This window comes from Tachyglossus aculeatus, chromosome 16, assembly GCF_015852505.1.
Source record: "Tachyglossus aculeatus isolate mTacAcu1 chromosome 16, mTacAcu1.pri, whole genome shotgun sequence".
NCBI lineage: Eukaryota > Metazoa > Chordata > Mammalia > Monotremata > Tachyglossidae > Tachyglossus > Tachyglossus aculeatus.
In genome coordinates, this window is record NC_052081.1 from 10879038 (window position 1) to 10901162 (window position 22125).

Here is a 22125-nt window from a genome sequence, read left to right on the forward strand (position 1 = left end):
TATCTATTCTATTTATTTTATTTTGTTAGTATGTTTGGTTTTGTTCTCTGTCTCCCCCTTTTAGACTGTGAGCCCACTGTTGGGTAGGGACTGTCTCTACATGTTGCCAACTTGTACTTCCCAAGCGCCTAGTACAGTGCTCTGCACACAGTAAGTGCTCAATAAACACGATTGAATGAATGAATGAATGAAGGACGGGCCTGAGGGAGGAAGGACGGGGCTGAGGGAATTGATTGATTGAGAGGAAGAAAGGCCTCCTGGAGGAGGTGAGCTTTCAGTAGGGCCTTGAATAATAATAATAATAATGGCATTTATTAAGCGCTTACTATGTGCAAAGCACTGTTCTAAGCGCTGGGGAGGTTACAAGGTGATCAAGTTGTCCCACAGGGGGCTCACAGTCTTAATCCCCATTTCACAGATGAGGCAACTGAGGCCCGGAGAAGTGAAGCGACTTGCCCAAAGTCACACCAGCTGACAGTTGGCAGAGCCGGGCTTTGAACCTAATGATGGCATTTATTAAGCGCTTACTATGTTCAAAGCACTGTTCTAAGCGCTGGAGAGGTTACAAGGTGATCAAGTTGTCCCACAGGGGGCTCACAGTCTTAATCCCCATTTCACAGATGAGGCAACTGAGGCCCGGAGAAGTGAAGCGACTTGCCCAAAGTCACACCAGCTGACAGTTGGCAGAGCCGGGCTTTGAACCTAACGATGGCATTTATTCAGCGCTTACTATGTGCCAAGCACTGTTCTAAGCGCCGGGGGGGATGCAAGGCGATGAGGTTGTCCCACGGGGGGCTCACAGTCTTCATCCCCATTTTACAGATGAGGGAACTGCGGCCCAGAGAAGTGAGCCCGGGGAAGCGAAGCGACTTGTCCAAAGTCACACCAGCTGACAGTTGGCAGAGCCGGGCTTTGAACCTAACGATGGCACTTATTAAGCGCTTACTATGTGCCAAGCACTGTTCTAAGCGCTGGGGGGATACAAGGTGATGAGGTTGGGCTCACAGTCTTCATCCCCATTTTACAGATGAGGGAACTGAGGCCCAGAGAAGCGAAGCGACTTGCCCAAAGTCACACGGTTGACAAGTGGCAGAGTCGCGATCTCTGACTCGAAAGCCCGTGCTCTTCCCACCGAGCCACGCTGGTTGACGGGAGTAGCTCGGCGGATAGGCCTGAGGGAGGGCACTCCAGGCCCGGGGCGCGGCGGGACTGGGGAGAACTCGGCCTCCCCGTCCCTCCTCCTCCCGTTTCTTCTTCCTCCGGGTCAAGGACGGCGACGTGCTCCGCTTCTCCTCCTCTTCGGGGCCTCCAGCCAGGAGGGCGGGAGTGACCCGGAGCAGCTGACCGGAGGCAGGCGGGCAGGCAGGCACCGCGACTCTCGCCGCCGCCGCCGCCGCCGCCGCCGGGGAGCCACCATGGGCGCCGAGGAGGGGAGCGACCGCCACGGCCACGGCGGCCCGGCCCGAGCCCCGCCGCCTCCCTGACGGGGGAAGCCAGCGCGCGCGCGCGCCCGGGCCCCCGTCGACCACCATGGCGGGCGAAGGGTGGGCCGCGCGCGTCACGCCCAGGGCCGCCCTGAGGGAAGGGCGGCGCCGGCCCCCCTCGCAAAATGGCGGCGGCGGCGGCTGCGCCTCACTTCCGCGGGAAGCCCCGTGGGCGCCGGCCGGCTGGCGCCGCCCGCGGCGGGAAGTGAGGTTCTCCGACCTGCCGCCAGAGGTATGCGGCGGCGGCGGCGGCGGAGACCCGTCCCCGCCGGGAACGCCAGCCCCGGCCGGAGAAGAGGAAGCGCGGGACGACAACGCCTCTTACCCACGGGCTCGTTGGCGGCGGCGACCTCGGGAAGCGGTGGCGATGAAGACCAGGAGGTTTGCCCGGCTGCAGGAGCGGCGGCAGCGGCTGTCGCCGCCGACGACGAGGAGGCGAGCCTTGCAGGACTCGCAGTCCTCAGACGGTGAGCGGCGCGCGCGCGCGGGCGCGCGGAAGAGAAGTTCCCGCCTTGGGGCTGAGGCGGAGGCGCGCGCCGTGGGAGCAGGCCGCGCCCCCCCCCCCCCCCCACCTCGAGCGGTCGGGGCCGATAATATATACGTTTGTACATATTTATTACTCCATTTATTTTACTTGTACATATCGGTTCTATCTTATTTTGTTAGTACGTTTGGTTTTGTTCTCCGCCTCCCCCTTTTAGACTGTGAGCCCACTGTTGGGTAGGGACCATGCTGCTGCCCGGATTGTCTTTGTCCAGAAACGCTCTGGGCATGTCACTCCCCTCCTCAAAAATCTCCAGTGGCTACCGATCGATCTGCGCATCCGGCAGAAACTCCTCACCCTGGGCTTCAAGGCTGTCCATCCCCTCGCCCCCTCAATCAATCAATCAATCGTATTTATTGAGCGCTTACTCTGTGCAGAGCACTGCACTAAGCGCCTGGGAAGTACAAACTGGCAACATAAATTGGCAACAAACATACAAACATTACAAACAAATTGGCAACAAACATACCCACTGTTGGGTAGGGACCATGCTGCTGCCCGGATTGTCTTTGTCCAGAAACGCTCTGGGCATGTCACCCCCTTCCTCAAAAATCTCCAGTGGCTACCGATCGATCTGCGCATCAGGCAGAAACTCCTCACCCCGGGCTTCAAGGCTGTCCATCCCCTCGCCCCCTCAATCAATCAATCAATCGTATTTATTGAGCGCTTACTCTGTGCAGAGCACTGCACTAAGCGCCTGGGAAGTACAAACTGGCAACATAAATTGGCAACAAACATACAAACATTACAAACAAATTGGCAACAAACATACCCACTGTTGGGTAGGGACCATGCTGCTGCCCGGATTGTCTTTGTCCAGAAACGCTCTGGGCATGTCACTCCCCTCCTCAAAAATCTCCAGTGGCTACCGATCGATCTGCGCATCAGGCAGAAACTCCTCACCCTGGGCTTCAAGGCTGTCCATCCCCTCGCCCCCTCAATCAATCAATCAATCGTATTTATTGAGCGCTTACTCTGTGCAGAGCACTGCACTAAGCGCTTGGGAAGTACCAATTGGCAACATAAATTGGCAACAAACATACAAACATTACAAACAAATTGGCAACAAACATACCCACTGTTGGGTAGGGACCATGCTGCTGCCCGGATTGTCTTTGTCCAGAAACGCTCTGGGCATGTCACTCCCCTCCTCAAAAATCTCCAGTGGCTACCGATCGATCTGCGCATCAGGCAGAAACTCCTCACCCTGGGCTTCAAGGCTGTCCATCCCCTCGCCCCCTCAATCAATCAATCAATCGTATTTATTGAGCGCTTACTCTGTGCAGAGCACTGCACTAAGCGCTTGGGAAGTACAAATTGGCAACATCTAGAGACAGTCCCTACCCAACAGTGGGCTCACAGTCTAAAAGGGGGAGACAGAGATCAAAAACAAGCATACTAACAAAATAAAATGAATAGGATAGATATGTACAAGTAGAATAAATAAATAACTAGAGTAATAGATATGTACAAACATATATGCATATAGACAGGTGTTGTGGGGAAGGGAAGGAGGTAAGATGGGGGGATGGAGAGGGAGACGAGGGGGAAAGGAAGGAAGGGGCTCAGTCTGGGAAGGCCTCCTGGAGGAGGCTACCTCACCTCACCCCCTCCTACCTCAGCTCCCTTCTCTCCTTCTCCAGCCCAGCCCGCACCCTCCGCTCCTCCGCCGCTAATCCCCTCACCGTACCTCGTTCTCGCCTGTCCCGCCATCGACCCCTGGCCCCCGTCCTCCCCCGGGCCCGGAATGCCCCCAATCCCTCTGCCCCTCCGCCAAGCTAGCTCCCTTCCTCCCTTCAAGGCCCTGCTGAGAGCTCACCTCCTCCAGGAGGCCTTCCCAGACTGAGCCCCTTCCTTCCTCTCCCCTTCGCCCCCCTTTATCCCCCTCATCTTACCTCCTTCCCTTCCCCACAGCACCTGTATATATGTATGTGTTTGTACATATTTATTACTCTATTTATTTATTTTACTTGTACATATCTATTCTATTTATTTTATTTTGTTAGCATGTTTGGTTTCGTTCTCCGTCTCCCCCTTTTAGACTGTGAGCCCACTGTTGGGTAGGGGCTGTCTCTAGATGTTGCCAATTTGTACTTCCCAAGTGCTTAGTACAGTGCTCCGCACATAGTAAGCGCTAAATAAATACGATTGATGATGATGATGATGATGACCGTCTCTAGATGTTGCCAACTTGGATTTCCCAAGCGCTTAGTCCAGTGCTCTGCACACAGTGAGCACTCAGTAAATACGATTGATTGATATGTTGCCAACTTGGACTTCCCAAGCGCTTAGTCCAGTGCTCTGCACACAGTGAGCGCTCAGTAAATACGATTGATTGATATGTTGCCAACTTGGACTTCCCAAGCGCTTAGTCCAGTGCTCTGCACACAGTAAGCGCTCAATAAATACGATTGATTGATTACCTCCTTCCCTTCCCCACAGCACCTGTATATGTGTATATATGTTTGTACATATTTATTACTCCATTTATTTATTTTACTTGTACATATCTGTTCTATTTTATTTTGTTAGTACGTTTGGCTTTGTTCTCTGCCTCCCCCTTTTAGACTGTGAGCCCGCTGTTGGGTAGGGACCGTCTCTAGATGTTGCCAGCTTGGACTTCCCAAGCGCATAGTCCAGTGCTCTGCACACAGTAAGCGCTCAATAAATACGATTGATTGATTGATAATACAGTGCCTGTGTGACCTTGGACAAGTCATTTCACTTTGCTATGCCTCAGTTACCTCATCTTAAAGTGGAGATTGAGGCTGTGAGCCCCACGTGGGACGGGGACTGTGTCCAACCCGATTTGCTTGTACCCACCCCAGTGCATAGTGCAGTGTCTGGCACAAAGTAAGTGCTTAACAAATAGCATTAAAAAATCCTTGTGGGAGTGGGATCCAATCACCACTGTGAGCTTTTGAAAGGTTTTGACTTTAAAGTCTCGACAGGCAAGGTGAAGCATGTCTCTCCAAGCTTCTAGAGGAGGGTTCTGCACACAGTAAGGGCTCAATACATGCCATTCACTGATTGTTTCTGGGCTTTGTCACTTGTCATAATAGGTGAAATAACTCACAACACCTGAGTTCCAGAGGATGCACCCAAGACTGAATAAGACTCCTGCTCCCATTAGGACAAAGCCTTCCATAGGGCTGATGTCAAAAAACTATTACCGGCCTTGGGAACAATGTAATCTCAGGTCAAAACAAAGAAAACTACTCTCTGCAGTTCTAACAGAATCGTAAAATAACATCTCAGAGATGCTAACAGAAACATACCTCCCCCACGCACACATAAACAGTAGTTGTGAATCACAATCGGAAAACATAGGAAGAGAAAGGGGTTGGATTTAGGCTCTGATTTGAGCATCATCTGTCAAATGTAGACAGTTGTGGGCTTTGGAACCCCAAAGTTCCTGCTGGCTTTGCATGTGTATTATGCTTAGTTTCTTCAGTATTTTAGAGTACAGGAATTTGCGGATTCTTTAGTAAGCTTACACCTTTTTGAATACTTTCAACTTATTCCTTTCCTTGACGATTCTTTGGTTTTTCTTCCAAACCGGTTCTTGCACTTTTTATCATTGACATAGTTTTGCTTTTTTTTATTGGCTGGGAATGCTTGTTCATGCATGCCATTCCTCTATTGAAGAATTGACTTCAGTTTTTGTAAACTGAATCAGGGTGGAGTTTTCTAGGTAAGGAAATATTTGTCCTTTTTAGGTGTGACATATTTGGAAAATGAAAAATGCATGTTTTTTATGTAGTGTGAATTTTAACTCTTAAATGCTTATTTTTTTTAGAGGATGAACCAACTTCCCAGACTATTAGGAGCCATACAGTCTCAACAAGATCTATCAAGAGAACTCAAGGGGCAGCAGGTATCTTCTTGTCATTAATTTCTTTATTCAATAGTATTGAGTGCCTGTGGTGTATGTAGTCCTGGGGAAAGGCACAAGATTGATTTAGACATGGCCCACAGGAGGCCACAGTCTAAGAAGGGTAGAGGGGATATTATAATAATGATAATAATGACATTTATTAAGTACTTACTATGTACAAAGCACTGTTCTAAGCGCTGGGGAGGTTACAAGGTGATCAGGTTGTCCCACGGGGGGCTCACAGTCTTAATCCCCATTTTACAGACGAGGTAACTGAGGCACAGAGAAGTTAAGTGACTTGCCCAAAGTCACACAGCTGACAGTTGGCAGAGCCGGGATTTGAACCCATGACTTCCGACTCCAAAGCCCGGACTCTTTCCACTGAGCCACGCTGCTTCTCTACATTATCTGTAGACTTGTCAGGAAAGACTGAAATGATAAATCCAACAAAACAACAAGAAAATAAGGGTAACAACAAAAACCTTAAAGACACACATAAAAGACCCGTTTAAAGGCTAGTGTGAATTTAGACTGGTTCATCAATTCACATGCAGTAGGCTCTTAAAAGTGAATTCAATCATTCATTAGACCACAATATGAAGCAAGAAGTTTCCTGTTATTAAGAGATAAAGGAAATAAGTACTGTAGCTTGAATTCATTGCACAACCCAGTTTTATTTGTATAGTTGTCCTTTGTATTTAAAGAAGGCAGCACTGATGGTGAAATTCAGGGTGTGATTGAAGGCCCCTCAGCCCTAGCCACATTGTATACATTGTATACACAGAAAGGCTGTCCCTTGTTGTTTTATCAGGCATGATGTTTACAGCTGTTGTCTCTTTTGCCTCCTTGTTTCTCGTTCCTTACAAAGCTTTTGCTCCAAAAGAGCCACTCTTTTCATGATAGCAACTGACTTCCAGTTTTCAGAGTGTCTTTCAAGCTAGGAAGAAATAATCTTTCTTTCACAAAACTTTCACTTAACACCTAGAAATATCTCCTAAATGTTTACATTATATTACTTAGCTAGTGTGATTAAACATCCCCCATTTGAGATGTATCGTCTTGTACTAATGGTAGAAAAGTGGGTCGAATTGGGAATTCATTCATTCATTCAGTCGTATTTACTGAGCGCTTACTGTGTGGAGAGCACTGTACTAAGCGCTGGGGAAGTACAGGTCGGCAACCTATAGAGACGATCCCTACCCAACAGCGGGCTCACAGTCTAGAAGCGGGAGACAGACAACAAAACAAAACATGTAGACAAGTGTCAAAACCGTCAGAATAAATAGAATTATAGCTGTATGCACATCATTAATAAAATAGAGTAGTAAATCTGAAGTAGATTCTTGGGCACTGAGGTGATGACACTAACGAAGAAAATTGGGTCAACGTTCTTCTGAGAGAGAAATTTCCAAATATAAGGGCATTTAAGTTTGTTTTAGATTTTGTCTTGGAGGGTGATAAATGACAAATTAAATACCTTATTTTATTTAGATTAATGTGGTGTTTTCCAGTAGCAAATTGTCAGTTTGAAAGCTTGCACTCTTTGCTCCTACCCAGCTCACCATATCACTCTACCTCATCTTCAGCATCTCATTCATGTTGTTCCCCAGGCCTTCCTAAAATATGCCAGAACATCTTTCCCCATTTTCAACATCCTCTTGAAATTCCATGAACTTCCTCCATTAAGCCTTCCCCAGTCATATTAACTCAACATCACCCTTAGCATTTATATAGTTTATTCTTATCTTCAGCACTTACATTCCAATGTCTGTTTTCATTTGTTCATTCAATTATTCAGCTATCTCAACCTGATACATTTGTACTACTCCGTGTCATATCCTTGTGTTTCTTCCTGCTCCCAATATTTGTAAATATTTTTTCTATGAAAGCGTATCCCAGGATAATGTAGGCTCTGGGTGGGTGGTAATTGTGTATTTTGCTTCTGCTTTATTCTGTCGCATGTTTAGTACAGTGCCTTGCATTTAGAAGGTGCTCAGCAAATACTCTTTATGGTGATGAAAGTCTGCGCACCAAAGGAAAGAGGTGAGAAATGTACTTTAATGTGTCTAAAAGTTCACTCCTGAATTTACAAAACAGTGTTCTTTTCTTTTAGCAGTTGTTAGTGTGGGCTCTGAAAGTGTAGCTGATTTGTGTCGACCACCTATACGAAGTTCAGGATCTGGTAAGAGTTTATTTTCTGCTTTGTTTATGGAGTTAGGCCAGTGAAAAAAGTAGAGTTAAGGATTGTAGCCCAGAACTGTCAAAGTCATTGTATAAGGCCATCTTATATTAATTTAATGGGCTATGATCTTTGTTTTCTGATTAAAAAATTATTAGTAACTGTACTCTTAAAATAACTGTGAGCTAATCTTACACCTCAAGGTGAAGGCCAGTGAGCTCCTTTAGAGTAGTTATTTTCTCTTATATGTTCAAAATAGGGCCTTGCACCCTTTAGGCGATTGAAAAGGGAAAACAATAGCATCAGAGTAATTGAAAAGGTAGCAGTGTTTTTAATTTTCCTAACTCCCTCATTCATTATCAGTCACTGCTCAATAAAGAATTTTGTTCAGTTCAGTAGATTAAAAAAAGAGATTATTTTTCAGGTGACTTCACATTTTTGCTGTATGACAATGATGAAAACATCTGAATGTGAAAAAGTAAATGTGAAGCCCCGGTAAGATAGTGGATGATGCAATTCATTTTTTGGTTTTAGTTATTTTTCCATTTGTCTTGCAGAATACTCTTCATTTGGGACAAATGGAGATACCAAATTAAATGAAACAGGTTGGTACATCTAGGTTTTTCATTTTTTGAGTGTTTCGATCTGTAACTAAATATTAATCAATCCCATTTATTGAGTGCTTACTGTGCTTGGGGGAGAGTTCAAACAGCAATATAACAGCCACACTCCCTGTCCATAAGGAGTTTACAGTTTAGAGGGGTAAACAGACATTCATGTAAATGTTACAGATATGTACGTAAGTGCTGTGGGGTTGGGGGTGGTGAATAAATGGAGTGGAAATGGAGGAAGAGAGGATTTAATCAGGGAAGGCCTCTTGGAGGAGCTGTGCCTTCAATAAGAGAAGCAGCGTGGTTCAGTGGAAAGAGCATGGGCTTTGGAGTCAGTGGTCATGGGTTCAAATCCTGACCCCGCCACTTGCCAGCTGTGTGACTTTGGGCAAGTCACTTAACTTCTCTGTGCCTGTTACCTCATCTGTAAAATGGGGGTTAAGACTGTGAGCCACATGTGGGACAGCTTGATCACCTTGTAACCTTCCCAGCGCTTAGAACAGTGCTTTGCACATAGTAAGCGCTTAATAAATGCCATTATTATTATTATAAGGCTTTGAAGGTGGGACGAGTAATTGTCAGATAAGATAGAGCGCATTCAGGCCAGAGGCAAAATTGGGGCGAGATGTCACATGTCAAGTGATATGGGATGTGGGGTAACGGGGTTTGAGGAGGGAGTTAAACATCTGGAACAGCTGGCGAGGGTAATGGGCATGGGTGTCACTAAGGATGGAGAAGTAATCTTGCTGGGCAGAGGAGAGGGCAGATTTAAAGCATGCAAGGAATATCAATGGATACAACTTATTGGCTATTTACATACTGTTATATAGACTTTCTTCCTAATATAACTCTTATGCAATCATGACAGTTGAATAATAAGGTTAATGTAATGAGATTCTGACTGAACCAAATGGTTGAAAGAAGTTTGAAGTTTTGAAGCCTTATCGGTGAAAATCCATTTTTCAAGTTCTGGAAATCTGAAGAGAAAAATGCTGGATGTTGAGCCTCAGGGTTACTGATTCTCTAAGCCACTTCTTTCAGACATTAATATTTTCAGCTATTGCCTCAGCTCCAACATTTGCTGTGTAGTCCTTTTGCTTTGTGAAGTTGTCCTGACTGGGAGAGGAACTAGGCATGTAGTTTTGATTTTTCTTATGCAACAGTTCAACTTGGCAGTGAGTCCCAAAAGGGAAGTGCCAGTTCCTTTAAATTGAAATCAATTTTCACTAAAATTCATGAGGTAGTTTTACTCTTAATGCTTCTAAATCAATCAATCAATCAATCGTATTTATTGAGCACTTACTATGTGCAGAGCACTGTACTAAAATCCTGAACGTCTTTCAGTTCAGCTGATGTCCCTCTCACTCTACATATAACTCACCCATCAAGTACTCTCTTCACAATAGGCAGCCACAATCTGACCTCTTTTGGGAGAAGTGGTAATGCCATTCAGCAGCACTTTTTGGTGTCTCAACTGCCCTACATAGGGAAGCAGTGCTTATCCTGAATAAAAGAAGCCAGAAAAGTTGTCCTTACGTATTAAACACCATGCAAGATATTGCCTCAGTGACACACACATGAACGCAGTCTCATCAACAGTAGTAGCGGTGTTTTTGGACATGGGCAGCTGTACTATTGCTTAAACAGTAAATGAGGATGTAATGTTTTTCTTTTTATTTAGAAAAAAGAGAAATGAAAAAAAGACAACGAAAATTGGAAGCTGAATATGCTGGTATGCTGAGCCTAGAACAAATACAAGAGTTTCTGAACTGCTCATTTGAGACCATCTATAACAATGATGAAACCCATGTTATGATCAGGTTTTTTTCCAACTGTTAATGGAAACTAGTCTTAATTTTTCTTTAAAAATGTTACCTTGCTTCAGACAGAACATCACAGCATTAAGCTAATGCCAACAAAATACACATAAATGGCTGGGGACAGGAAGAATTTCTTATTCTTTCTGTTTTCTCCTTAAGCCATTACTTCTTAACATCACTTCACCTTCTCTTAGAAGAGAGAACTTTTCAGAAGTTCCTTAGCACTGTTATATTAAGCCATTCTCAATCCATCTTGAGGAATCCTTACTACAAAGTCGACTGCCTTTATTGCTGACCTCCTAAATCAATATTCTCACTAGTCTTTGTGTATAAGCACTTTGCTGACTGTTGAGAGCAGTACGTTTAGTCCCACTTTAGTTTCAGTTGAATCAGGTGTCTAAAGCAGTGGAGTACTGGCAAACCAATATACCTTTATATCTATCATAACGTTTTTTCATCAGATTATAAATAATATCCTAACTTATTTGGCTCTTGCAGCCAAACTATTGGTAAAAGATGTTCTGAAGTAATGCCACTGAAAGTAGAGTTAGGTAGCAACTAGCCAATCATATTCACCAAAAGGAGCCAGAGACAACTTTTGTCAATCACAACCTTTTTTTCCCCTAGACTAGAAGCAGCATGGCCTAATGGATAGAGCATGGTCCTGGAAGTCAGAAGGTCATGGGTTCTAATCCCGGCTCTGCCTCTTATCTGCTGTGTGACCTTGGGCAAGTCACTTTACTTCCCTGTGCCTCAGTTACCTTATCTGTAAAATGGGGATTGAGACTCTGAGCCCCACGTGGGATAGGGACTTTTCCAACCCGATTTGCTTGTATCTACCCCAGTGCTTAGTACAGTGCTTTGCACATAGCGCTTAACAAGTACCATAATTATTATTCTCAATGTATGCACTCCCCCACTTCAAAACCTTCTGTTGATAGTTGTTTATTCCACAGCTTTGGTCTCCTGTGCACTAAAATTAAACTTGTGGTTGTGGGAAGTACTCATTCCAACTCACTGTGATAGCGGTTCTATCATTTGGGCAACATTATACAAAATGTATAAGTGATATTGGTAGAAGATGTGGAACAATTATCAAAAACTGAAGTTTGAGAAGTTGAAAACAGCTCTGAAATTTAGCTAAAATAGAGTGAGCTCCCAGGTCTATGTTTTAGTCTTTCCTTTATGTAATCAGTTACTACCAATTATCACCTTATTTTTAAATTACTGCACTCAGTTTGGATGGCACATATAAAACCCACTGATTATTTCTCTTCTATTTTCATTCTACCCTTAGGAGGTGTTAGAGTTCAGAAAGTTGACTTCTCTGAAGAAGGTATGGACCTTTAGCTTAGTAACAATGTGTACGTCTTTGATTCTAAATTCCATTTGAATTTTACCGTTAATGCTTATTGTAGTCATGAGTACTAAGGAGGCATTCTTGTGTCAAAACTAACAGGAGATATATTGCATCTCTCTGTGTGCGCATTCCCACGTGATTGGCAACGTGGACAATGAAAAAGGTGAATGTTGTTTTACGGAGTGGTATTGCCTATTTCTGAGAAACATTCTGAAAATCATTTCATGATTTATATTCCTGTGATTTATAGTCATGCTTTTTTAATAGACCGACCTATCTAGACTTTCACATCAAATTATATCTGGATGGATCAGAAACATGACTCAGTCTTTGTTTTAAAGAAGATCGAAATGAGATTTGTAATATACTCCTCACTGAAGAATCCCCTAAATTTTTAAAGGCAATTCTTTCCCTCTGACGTGATGTACGTTAAAGCCTACTACTTTTACATAAGTGGTCAGAATCAAAATTAAACTATGGACTGTTTTGTATATGGGGATTTTAGGGGATATTTTGTTTAGTTCTTCTTCCCACATGTTTAAGTACTCTTTGCTGACTTGTGGGCAGACCTTTAGATTCCAGCAGGTGTATTTGTCCAAGGAATAATATGGATGCTTCCAGGACCACCAGTGGATGTGAATATTTGTAAACTATTCAAAATAGAACCATGTCACATAAATGCTGTCTGTGTATGTTATGTCTTGGTATATGTCTTGGTATATTTTTGTGTACAGCTTCGCATGACTTACTGTGGTTAAAAATATTTTACCCACAAACTAAAATAAAAACTAACTAGAAATAAATGGAAAAGCATTTTTGAAAGACTCAGTGAACTGGATTTGATGTAAATCTAAATTTCGTGGTGTCCTGGAAATCTTAACACTAGGGGCTTTTCGGGCTGCTAGATCAATGCATCATTCACTACTTTTCTAGGGGAAACTGGGGAGGAAGAAAACCAAGACAGTTCTGGAAGTGAGGGGACTTCTGCTAAACCCACAGATGGGGATTCTGCTTCACCAAGAGGTAATGCTGAACTAATTTCTGACACTTTTAATTACCTCTCTAACTTTTAGAATTGAAGGTGGGAATTCATAGAGAAAAGCATGTTATTTTTGAAGTTGTGGCTTCCATTTGAATTTTCTTGTGAAAAGTAGCAGTAAGTCGCCTTAGTGTTTGAGCAGATAAATCCCTCTAGACCGTAAGCTCCTTGTGACCAGGGAACATGTCTATCAACTTGTATTTTCCTGAACACATTGTGTAGTACTGTGCACATAGTAAGTGCTCAGATACAGTTGATTGATAAATCAGTTCCTTAATAATTGTAAAAAAATGAAGAAGCAAAAAGCCTTTAGAACTTCTGCATAATCAGTTTCTTCGTGTTTTTGTTCTCAGCATGATGTTTAAAAATTACTGGATGGAAGACTCAAGAAATTATTAACAAAGTTCAGGCATGTCACACTCATTTCTGTGCAGGACCACATTTGGGCTGTACTTTTATAAGCAGTAAAATCTAAATCTGTTAGCAACCTGATAAGATATAGAACAGAACAAAAGGAAATGAAGTTGCTGAAGAGAACTACTTTGTAGTTCTTGTAGGTGAAGTGGGAGGGGACAGTTATCCAAGAACAGCAGGGATGGGGAGGCAGGAGAAGGAGGGAGAGAATGAGAAGCAGAGACTCAATACATATCCTCTCTCTCAAATATACTCCAGATAATTTCCCCCCAACACAGAGGAGAAACACCCAACAGGTGTCTTTCACCCACCTCTGCCGAGCAAAATCAATCAATTGATGGTATTTGTTGAGTGCTTACTATGTGCAGAGTACTGTGCTAAGCACTTGGGAGAGTATGAAACAATAGAGTTGGTAGTCACGATTCCTGCCCATTAGGAGTTTATAGTCTAAAGCTCTCCTTCTGCTAGACTTGAAGGGCTGCTGCTGCTTCTCTCCCAGTTTTCTAGCACTTGGGGACTGAATGGAAAATCACCCTGAGAGAGAAGCAGCAGCACATGCCCTTCAGCCTAGAGCTGGAGCAAGGATTTGGGCAAAACAGAGGTAGGGGTTGAGCACCATCGCTGTGTCTTTCTCCTCTCCATTCCCTACTGTGAGCGGATGTTCTGCAGGCCACACAAGGGGCTGTGAGTTTGATATGCCTGATGCCTTTCATCTCTAGTACCTGACTTAAACTGACCCTGACTTTATAGAGATAATTATAAATGTTGTGACCTATTTTCACTTGCCCATGAAAATCAAACTAGTGGTTTTTAATCAATCGATTTAACCTTGTTCTAGAAAGGAACTCTCTTGTGTAGGGAAGCATCACCACGGTTTGACATTAAACGAATGACTAAAATCACTTATTTTTAGAATCTAGGAAACAGGATTGAGCATTTTGCCTTAGCTGACATTTAGATGGGGCAGATTGACAGAGGAGTAAATTATGGTATCAGTCCCTTCCCAGATCTCCCAGCCTTTCCTCCCTTCGGTTTATACCACGTGTCGTTCCCTCGATTACTTTTTTGGGAAATCTGTATAGATCAGTAATTGCTCTCTAATACCAATTAAAAGTGCCAATCTCCAAATCAGAACAAGTATTCATCAATTTTAAAGGGAAAATTATACTGTGGAGAAAATTTAAGTTACTGAAATAAACTTAGTTTTCCTTATTTTATCATTACTAGTGACTTCTATTTGCAGAGCATCTTGTCGTGTTAAAAAAAATTCTTACTCTAATACCAGCTCTAAAAGGTTACGCGTCGTGTTTATGCACACAGACCATTCCATTACCATGGTACCTTATAATCAAGCAGGCTCATGTTGTCCAGTGAACTTTCCCTAATTCCCTAATGAAATCCTAGTCAAAATGCATAGTGAAAATATGTATTATGGGAAAACTGAGTGTTGTCTAGAGGAGGGAAATTGTAAAAATCCATTAAAAATGTTACTCTGCATGCTCACATGATTCAACTACTTTGTTAAGTAGAAGCACTGAACACCTTGTGGTTTGTTTGGCTATGGTTTTTCCTTTTTGTTGTGGAACTTAGAAACAATTCATGAAATGAATTAAAATAAATGCTTAATTATATATCTCTGCCTTCAGGTTTAGATCCAGACTTCAGGCCACTCAGTAAATTTCCAGACTCTTTCCGGAAGCCAGTACCAAGTGTGTAAAGACATATGTTATCCTTTGGTTATCTGCATGCTGTGGGTGAATAGTAAGGGATAATGATCCTGCAGTAACTAGGTCTATGATATTTGGAAGCTTTCAGATGTGTAGCTTTCCTAGGATCTCCATCGATTAATTGGAGTTACAGTGACTTCTACCAGTGTAAAAATGGCACTTTTTATTTGGAAGGTTATCATCGTGCTGATGCCCATACCTTTATAATACACATATTTCTTTAAGCCAATGCATTTCATGTAGTGCTGTCCTTCAGAGTTACTCAGGAACTTCAGGAAGTGCAGCATGTAGCACACCATGCTTGCTATCTGCATTCTGCAATAACCACAGATTTGTTTATAAGTACAAGCAAGAGAGTTCACTATTTAAAGACCTTTATTATGCTCTAACTTCATGTTACAGATGGCTGTTTTCCACGTAAAAAATGTACTTCATCCTTTACTTGGGTGTATTTATGGAGTTTGGAGAATACAAAACTTTTACGCTTATGTCTTGAAATGTATTTCCTTTTTTTGGATACCTGAATCCAAATATTTTTTAATGATTTTTAGGCTTTTCTTTGACTTTCAAAATACTCTACAATGTTTTATACTCCTGCCTTTTGTTTCAGACCAAGACTACAAACTTAACAAACAGTCTGAAACTTTCTGGGAACAAAGCCACGGTATATGTCTTTCTTTTGCTTCACTTGCTAAAATCATGTAACCATATTTAGTACTTTGAAATGAGAATGTTGTGTCAGATATTTGGCCCCACCTCCCATTCCATTTGACATGATTTGTTATACTGTGTTTGCTTAACTGGGCACTCTGCATGACATAATAACATTAGTGTGACATGAGTCCACTTGAATGTAGAGTGTTTCTCCAGGGTTCCTCCAGAACCATTGCATTCCCCTCCTAGGTACCAGTTACCTAGGAGGTACCAATTACTCTGCACACAGTAAGCGCTCAATAAATACGATTGAATGAATTAATAAAGGTGCCACTTCTCCGGTGGAAGGTAACGAGGCACTTTCAAATTTTCAGCCACCCCTGACTCCTCTGACGGTGCACAGAGGTGGCTGCGTCACTTGTTTACCTTTTGTAGCGGGCCCTGTTTGTTCACTACTACTCAGAAAAAGACGTCCTCTCCTTCTTTTGGTAGATTTCCACAAGGAATTCCTCAAATACTACCACTTTCCAAATGTTTTGATGTTGTATCTGTTTAAAAAAACAAGATTTAAAACTTGTAATCTGTTGAAGAATGGTATGGATTTCACTGTTTGGGGGTGTAAATGTCCTGCGGTAAAAGTGCTTTAAAATCTAGTTAATGTGATCATTTTTTTGATTACGCATTAACATTTTCATCTTCACCCCTAGTTCCCCCATCCACAACAAAACTTCAAGAATGGTCTGATCAGAAAACACATTTACGGACCAGATTACAAAGTAGGTGAACAATTATGGTTTGTTATTGAACTGCATCAAAGGTTGCGTGCTTGGTTTTTGTGGCGTATGGGAAGATTTGGATCTGTGCACAGGGGGATGCTAAATAAACAACCGATTTAACAAACTCTGGGGATGAATAACAAAGCCAAAGGTATAATTTTGCCTCTGTATAAAGCCATGATATAGCTCAACTTGGAAACTGGATGCAGTTCTGTTTCCTGCAGTTTGCAAAAGATATAATAGCGGTGGAGATGGTAGGGTGATTAACAACCACGATGATCAGAGAAGAGAGAAACTTCTCTATGAAGGTCGCCTCAAAAGATTTGGACTCTTGTCTGAAAGACAGAAGCTGAGGAGACACATGATTGAAGCTTTCAAAATTTTGAAGAATTTGAATAGGGAGCGGGGCTCAGTGGAAAACGGCACGGGCTTTGTAAGTCAGAGGTCACGGGTTCAAATCCCGGCACCACCACTTATCAGCTGTGTGACTTTCGGCAAGTCACTTAACTTCTCTGTGCCTCAGTTACCTAAATTGTAAAATGGGGATTAAGACTGTGAGCCCCAAGTGGGACAACCTGATCACCTTGTATCCCCCCAGTGCTTAGAACAGTGCTTTGCACATAGCGCTTAACAAATACCATTATTATTATTATAGGCAAACACGCAACCTTCTGTTTACCATGTCTTACAATACTAAGATGAGCACCCATTGAAGCTTGTGGGTTGTGATAGTAATAGTATTTATTAAGAACCTACGGTGCACAAGGCACTGTGGTAAACACAGTGAAACAGTATACTGGGGAAAATTACAGGTCCTGGATCCCACACAGAGCTCATAATAAAAGAAACAAAAAAAACACTTCTTAACACTTAACACTTCTTATGTTGCCAACTTGTACTTCCCAAGCGCTTAGTACAGTGCTCTGCACACAGTAAGCGCTCAATAAATACAATTGATTGATTGATTAACCAGCTGGTGGGTAAGCAAACAGGATTTGCTACGACAAGTAGTTGTGCAGGCCAAAAATATCAATAGATTCAGGAGCAGTTTGAATAAATTTAACGACGTCGCCATAATTATTTTACTAGAAGGGCCTGTTGAATTTGGGGAACTTAAGCATGTTTCATAATCCTGAACTGTCTACTAATTACTAGGAAATATAAAAAAATACAATGAGGATTATGACCTTAGTGATCTCTGGTAAAGTAAAAGTAGTGATAGTGTGAATAAGAGTTATTACAGTTGATGTGTTATCCCAATCTAGACTCATTTTGATGACAATCTAGCAAATTTATAATTACCTCATCGTTTTTGCCTTCTGGCCAAAAGTTGGATAACTACTTTGGTCTAGCAGTGCCTTCCCTGATCATTTAGTCCAGCGTGATCCTGATTGTATGCTAGTTTAAAGGGCTAAATCCAGTTGTTGATCATCTCACCTTATACCCAGGGACATAACCACTGTCTTTTTGTGAGATTATTCACTACACATCCATCTTTATAGTTTTTGGTTGAAATGAGAAGCAGTGGGGGTAAAAAGGAACTAGATAGTGGTTTTCATCTTAAAAAAGTATCCTAATAGATTGTATTCCCAAACTCAATTCTTCCCTTTTCTCCCCCCCCCCCCCCCGCCTTTTTTTTCTTGCAGTTTCCAAGAGTTTAATGCAGGAACATTTTTCAGATGGTACAGTACATCATTAATTTCATTGTATTTTACTGTTTCTCTTGTTTCCTTCCTCCTGTCTAACTTAGTATCCAAGAATTCGCATAACTCCAATTAGTAATGGGTCCGGCACACATTCCACACCAGCTATTGGCCAGTTGATTTTTCTTTGTCGCTTGGCGTGATTTTGCTGTTCTCTTAGATATCCAAATTCAGATACTAACTGATGAACTTTATTTCTTTTTCAATCTTGTCAGTAGATGATAGCCATTACAAATTAAATGTTGGAAACAAGCTGACAGCACATGTCAAGAAAGGTAAGTGTACTCCCTTAACTACCATAAAGGCAGAATTTGAAGGTGCTTCTTTTTGATAGATCTTGTCTGTGGATTTATGAAACAGTCATTCTAGACTTCTGTAGAATCATGATCTCTCAGGAGAAGCAGCATGGTTCAGTGGAAAGAGCAAGGGCTTTGGAGTCAGAGGTCATGGGTTCTAATCCCGGCTCCGCCACATGTCTGCTGTGTGACCTTGGGCAAGTCGCTTAACTTCTCTGAGCCTCAGTTAACTCATCTGTAAAATGGGGATTAAGACTGTGAGCCCCACATGGGACAACCTGATCACCTTGTATCCCCCCCAGTGCTTAGAACAGTGCTTTGCACATAGTAAGCACTTAACGAATGCCATCGTTATTATCAGGCAATCAGTAGTATTTACTGAGCGCTTACAGTGTGCAGAGCACTGTACTGAGTGCTTGGGAGAGTACAATATGAGTTGGTAGATGCGTTCCCTGTCCACAACAAGCCCCTTAACCCCCCTCTTTCAAGGCCCAGTAGGGCACCCTGCCCTCCACCCCATCACCCCCACACCCAACATCCATTCACTCAGCAAGCAGACACAACTTATCTTCTGAGATGCTGCCAATTATTATTTGTGCTTACATTTGTATAGTTAAGATCCAGTTACTCCTGCAAAGCTTTTATCATTTTTTAAATCCTCTGTTAGTGGCATATTTTTATATGTACTCATGTACGGTTTTATATGTGTTCCTGTAAAAATATTGTAAAAAATAACCTCTGTTGTACCTAATCGAGCATCTCTTGATCCACCAAAATCTAGTCTCATGATGTCCATCGTAAATCTCAGAAATATCTATGAACATACAATTTAGTGCTAATTTCACTTCATTCTATGGTGAGTTTAAAGGACTTTTCATACCAACGTTCTACAGTTTTGAATCAGTCCAATTTGGTATCCCTTTTTAACGTATTAAGCTTGTAGTGCCGCAGCAGATAAAATATTGAAGTGAAAATGTTCAGTCTTCGTGTGTCTGCACATTCCACCTGATTAATTTGTTCAGCCAAGAAATCGAAATGGCACTTGCAAAATTTAATGTTGCTATCAATCAGTTATTTTTCATTGAGTATGAGAGCAGTAATTATGCCTTTTTAATCTCTTTCATTTTTTAGCAGAACCGACTGGACAGTCCAAGGAAAGAACCTCTGCTAAGATATGGCTTTGGGTTATAGTAACAGCGGTGATACTAGCGGCTTGCGTCCTAGGTCTCTGGTCCAGGTTTATGCCCGACTCATCACTGAGTGGAGAAATCACGGCTGTGCAAAGATTCCAGCTCCAGATGAAACAACTTATGAATAAATACCCAAGTCAGGATGAAAAGTTGTGGAAGAGGAGTCAAATATTCCTTGAAAAACATCTCAACAGCTCCCACCCTCGACTTCAGCCCGCCATCTTGCTGCTCACTGCTGCCAGAGATGCTGAAGAAGTGCTCAGGTGCCTGAGTGAGCGGATTGCGGATGCGTACTCTTCCTCCTTCAGCGTCAGCGCGATCCGGATCGACGGGGCTGGCAGAGCTGCCCAGAACAGCGATGCCGTCAAGATGGAGATGGACTCCCAACTAAACGACGGGTTCAGAAATGGCAAGAAGGCAGCTGTGGTGCATCGGTTCGAGTCACTCCCTGCAGGCTCCACCCTGATCTTCTACAAGTACTGCGACCACGAGAATGCGGCCTTCAAGGAGGTGGCCCTGGTGCTGACGGTCCTGCTGGAGGAGGAGGAGACCCTGGGGACTAGCCCAGACCTAAAGGAGATTGAGGAGAAAGTGAGGGATTTCCTCAAGGTCAAGTTCACTAAATCAGACACCCCCAACTCCTACAATCGCATGGACTCCGACAAACTGAGCGGGCTGTGGAGTCGCATCTCCCACCTGGTGCTGCCGGTCCAGCCTGAAAATGCTCTGAAGAGAGGGTCCTGTTTATAAGACGCAGGAGGAATGGCAAGCGAGATTCGGGTTTGAAAACATTTCACATCCTCTGACCTGAGGCAAAAGTCAGTGCTTATTGTGCACGAACTATTTTTCTTTCTACAGAAATGAAAGTTCTAGTTAATGTAAGCACGGGACATTCATCCCCTAAATCACTTACTCATGGTCTGTGGGTGAGAGAAGATCTTTCCTCTGTGATTGCTTTCCAGATTTGCGGTTATTGCTGTCCAGAACCAGGTTGTTTTGGGAGCGTGAGTTGCGGGCGAAACAACCTTTTTGAATTCTAGGGCAGAATTATTATTGGTTTGACTGTGGTACTAGAAACAGACTTTTAAAAATCCACAACAGAGTTATTTTGGGAGTGTGGGTATTGGACAATACAGTCTTTTTGAATTCTAAAGGAGAATCATTATTGGTTTGCGTGTGATATTAGAAACAGACTTTTTTCCATCATCCTCCAACTTTCTAGTTTAGGTATCTCTTCCAAGGCTTACTAATTTGTAAAATGGTGTGGAAGGAACACTCCCTTACCCCAAATATCTAAGCGTGTTTTATCGCTTGCCCTTCCTGTCACAATGTGAGTCTCAGTTCCCTGTCTACTTTTTTTAGTATACCAGAAATACGGAAACCTCCTAATTTAAGGGAGTCATGCACGAGGTAAGATATTCCAATAAGCCATTGACACCTAGATGAGCTCTTAGTATTTAGAAAGCCCATGTTCCCTCCGTGAGTGAAATGTTTGCTTAAGACATTTAGTCTCAAAAAATATCTTTTCACAGAAATAATTTCTGATCCCGCATTAAGGTTTTGTAGAACACCCCTTGGCTGATCAGTCTAAACAAACTTCCTTCTCCATTCCCTACCTTCCCCAAAAGTTGGGTAAGACTGTGTCAGATATTAGGGCAAGTTCTAGGACTTCAAATGTAAACAAAAGCAGATTTTTGCATAAGGAAACCCTTTGTTTACCTGGTGTTGTGGTTCTGAAAGAGAAATTGACATATCTGTAATCCTTTTCCTTCTAAATCCTCTAATGAAGCTTTGTGAAGTCATTTAGAGATTTGCTATGCACAAGTTAAACTTCTTTCTGAGTGCCTCATGCCAAAAAAGTAAATTTTATCGAAGTTGAATTTAAGAAGTGTATTAGTATACTTAGATGCAAAATCCAATAGAAATATATATATTATATACATATACAGCACTTCTGTCTCTCAAGTCCTGTTTCTTAATTCTTGTAAATGGGAGCCATGTAGATTTTTCTGTGTTCATAGAACTAGAAAGGTCCTTGTCCCTTTAGTAAATGAAATAGTTCTTGCCAAAGTACCAGAAATAGCTTCATCTTTTTATCTGATGTTCTTCTAATAGTGGAGAATAGTTTGGTTCCTCCATGTTGAAACAACCCATATCCATAAATGATCCTCCCCAATTAAACATGTTTTCCAGGATTAAAAGTCAAGATCATTAAATCATTTTACGCAGATGACCAAAACAGCTGAATGATAAAACTGCTTTTATTTTATACTTACGAAACATTGGGTGGAGAAGTAAATATGTCTATAGTAAATATTTCACTGACCAAACAGTTTTTAAGTGATTAATATGCTAATTACTGTACCTTTTGGAAACAAGTGAGCGAGCAATTTGTAAATTACTTAAAAGTATTTTAGTAATTTAAATAAAATTTACTTTCCTGGATTTTTA

At 42.5% G+C, this 22125-nt stretch overlaps 2 protein-coding genes across 7 annotated transcripts in view; one reads left to right on the forward strand and one right to left on the reverse strand.

Moving 5' to 3' along the window:
* TOR1AIP2 (torsin 1A interacting protein 2) overlaps positions 1–1832 on the reverse strand; it is a 20665-nt gene extending 18833 nt beyond the window's left edge. The window contains exon 1 of the mRNA XM_038757783.1: positions 1810–1832. The gene's annotated coding sequence lies outside the window, so the exon portion shown is untranslated. The remainder of the gene's footprint in view (positions 1–1809) is intronic.
* TOR1AIP1 (torsin 1A interacting protein 1) lies at positions 1401–22125 on the forward strand. Of its 6 annotated transcripts, none has more exons than XM_038757776.1 (13): positions 1401–1951; positions 5828–5905; positions 8019–8087; positions 8642–8689; positions 10377–10427; positions 11813–11851; positions 12809–12898; positions 14975–15037; positions 15666–15719; positions 16417–16485; positions 18132–18167; positions 18404–18463; positions 19616–22125. In XM_038757776.1, the coding sequence occupies exons 1-13, from the start codon at positions 1531–1533 to the stop codon at positions 20422–20424; spliced, it is 1887 nt and encodes a 628-aa protein (XP_038613704.1). In that variant the 5' UTR covers positions 1401–1530; the 3' UTR covers positions 20425–22125. The 6 variants fall into 6 exon arrangements, with proteins under 6 accessions (XP_038613704.1, XP_038613706.1, XP_038613705.1 ...); XM_038757778.1 differs by having other exon boundaries at positions 19619–22125; XM_038757777.1 differs by having other exon boundaries at positions 18407–18463.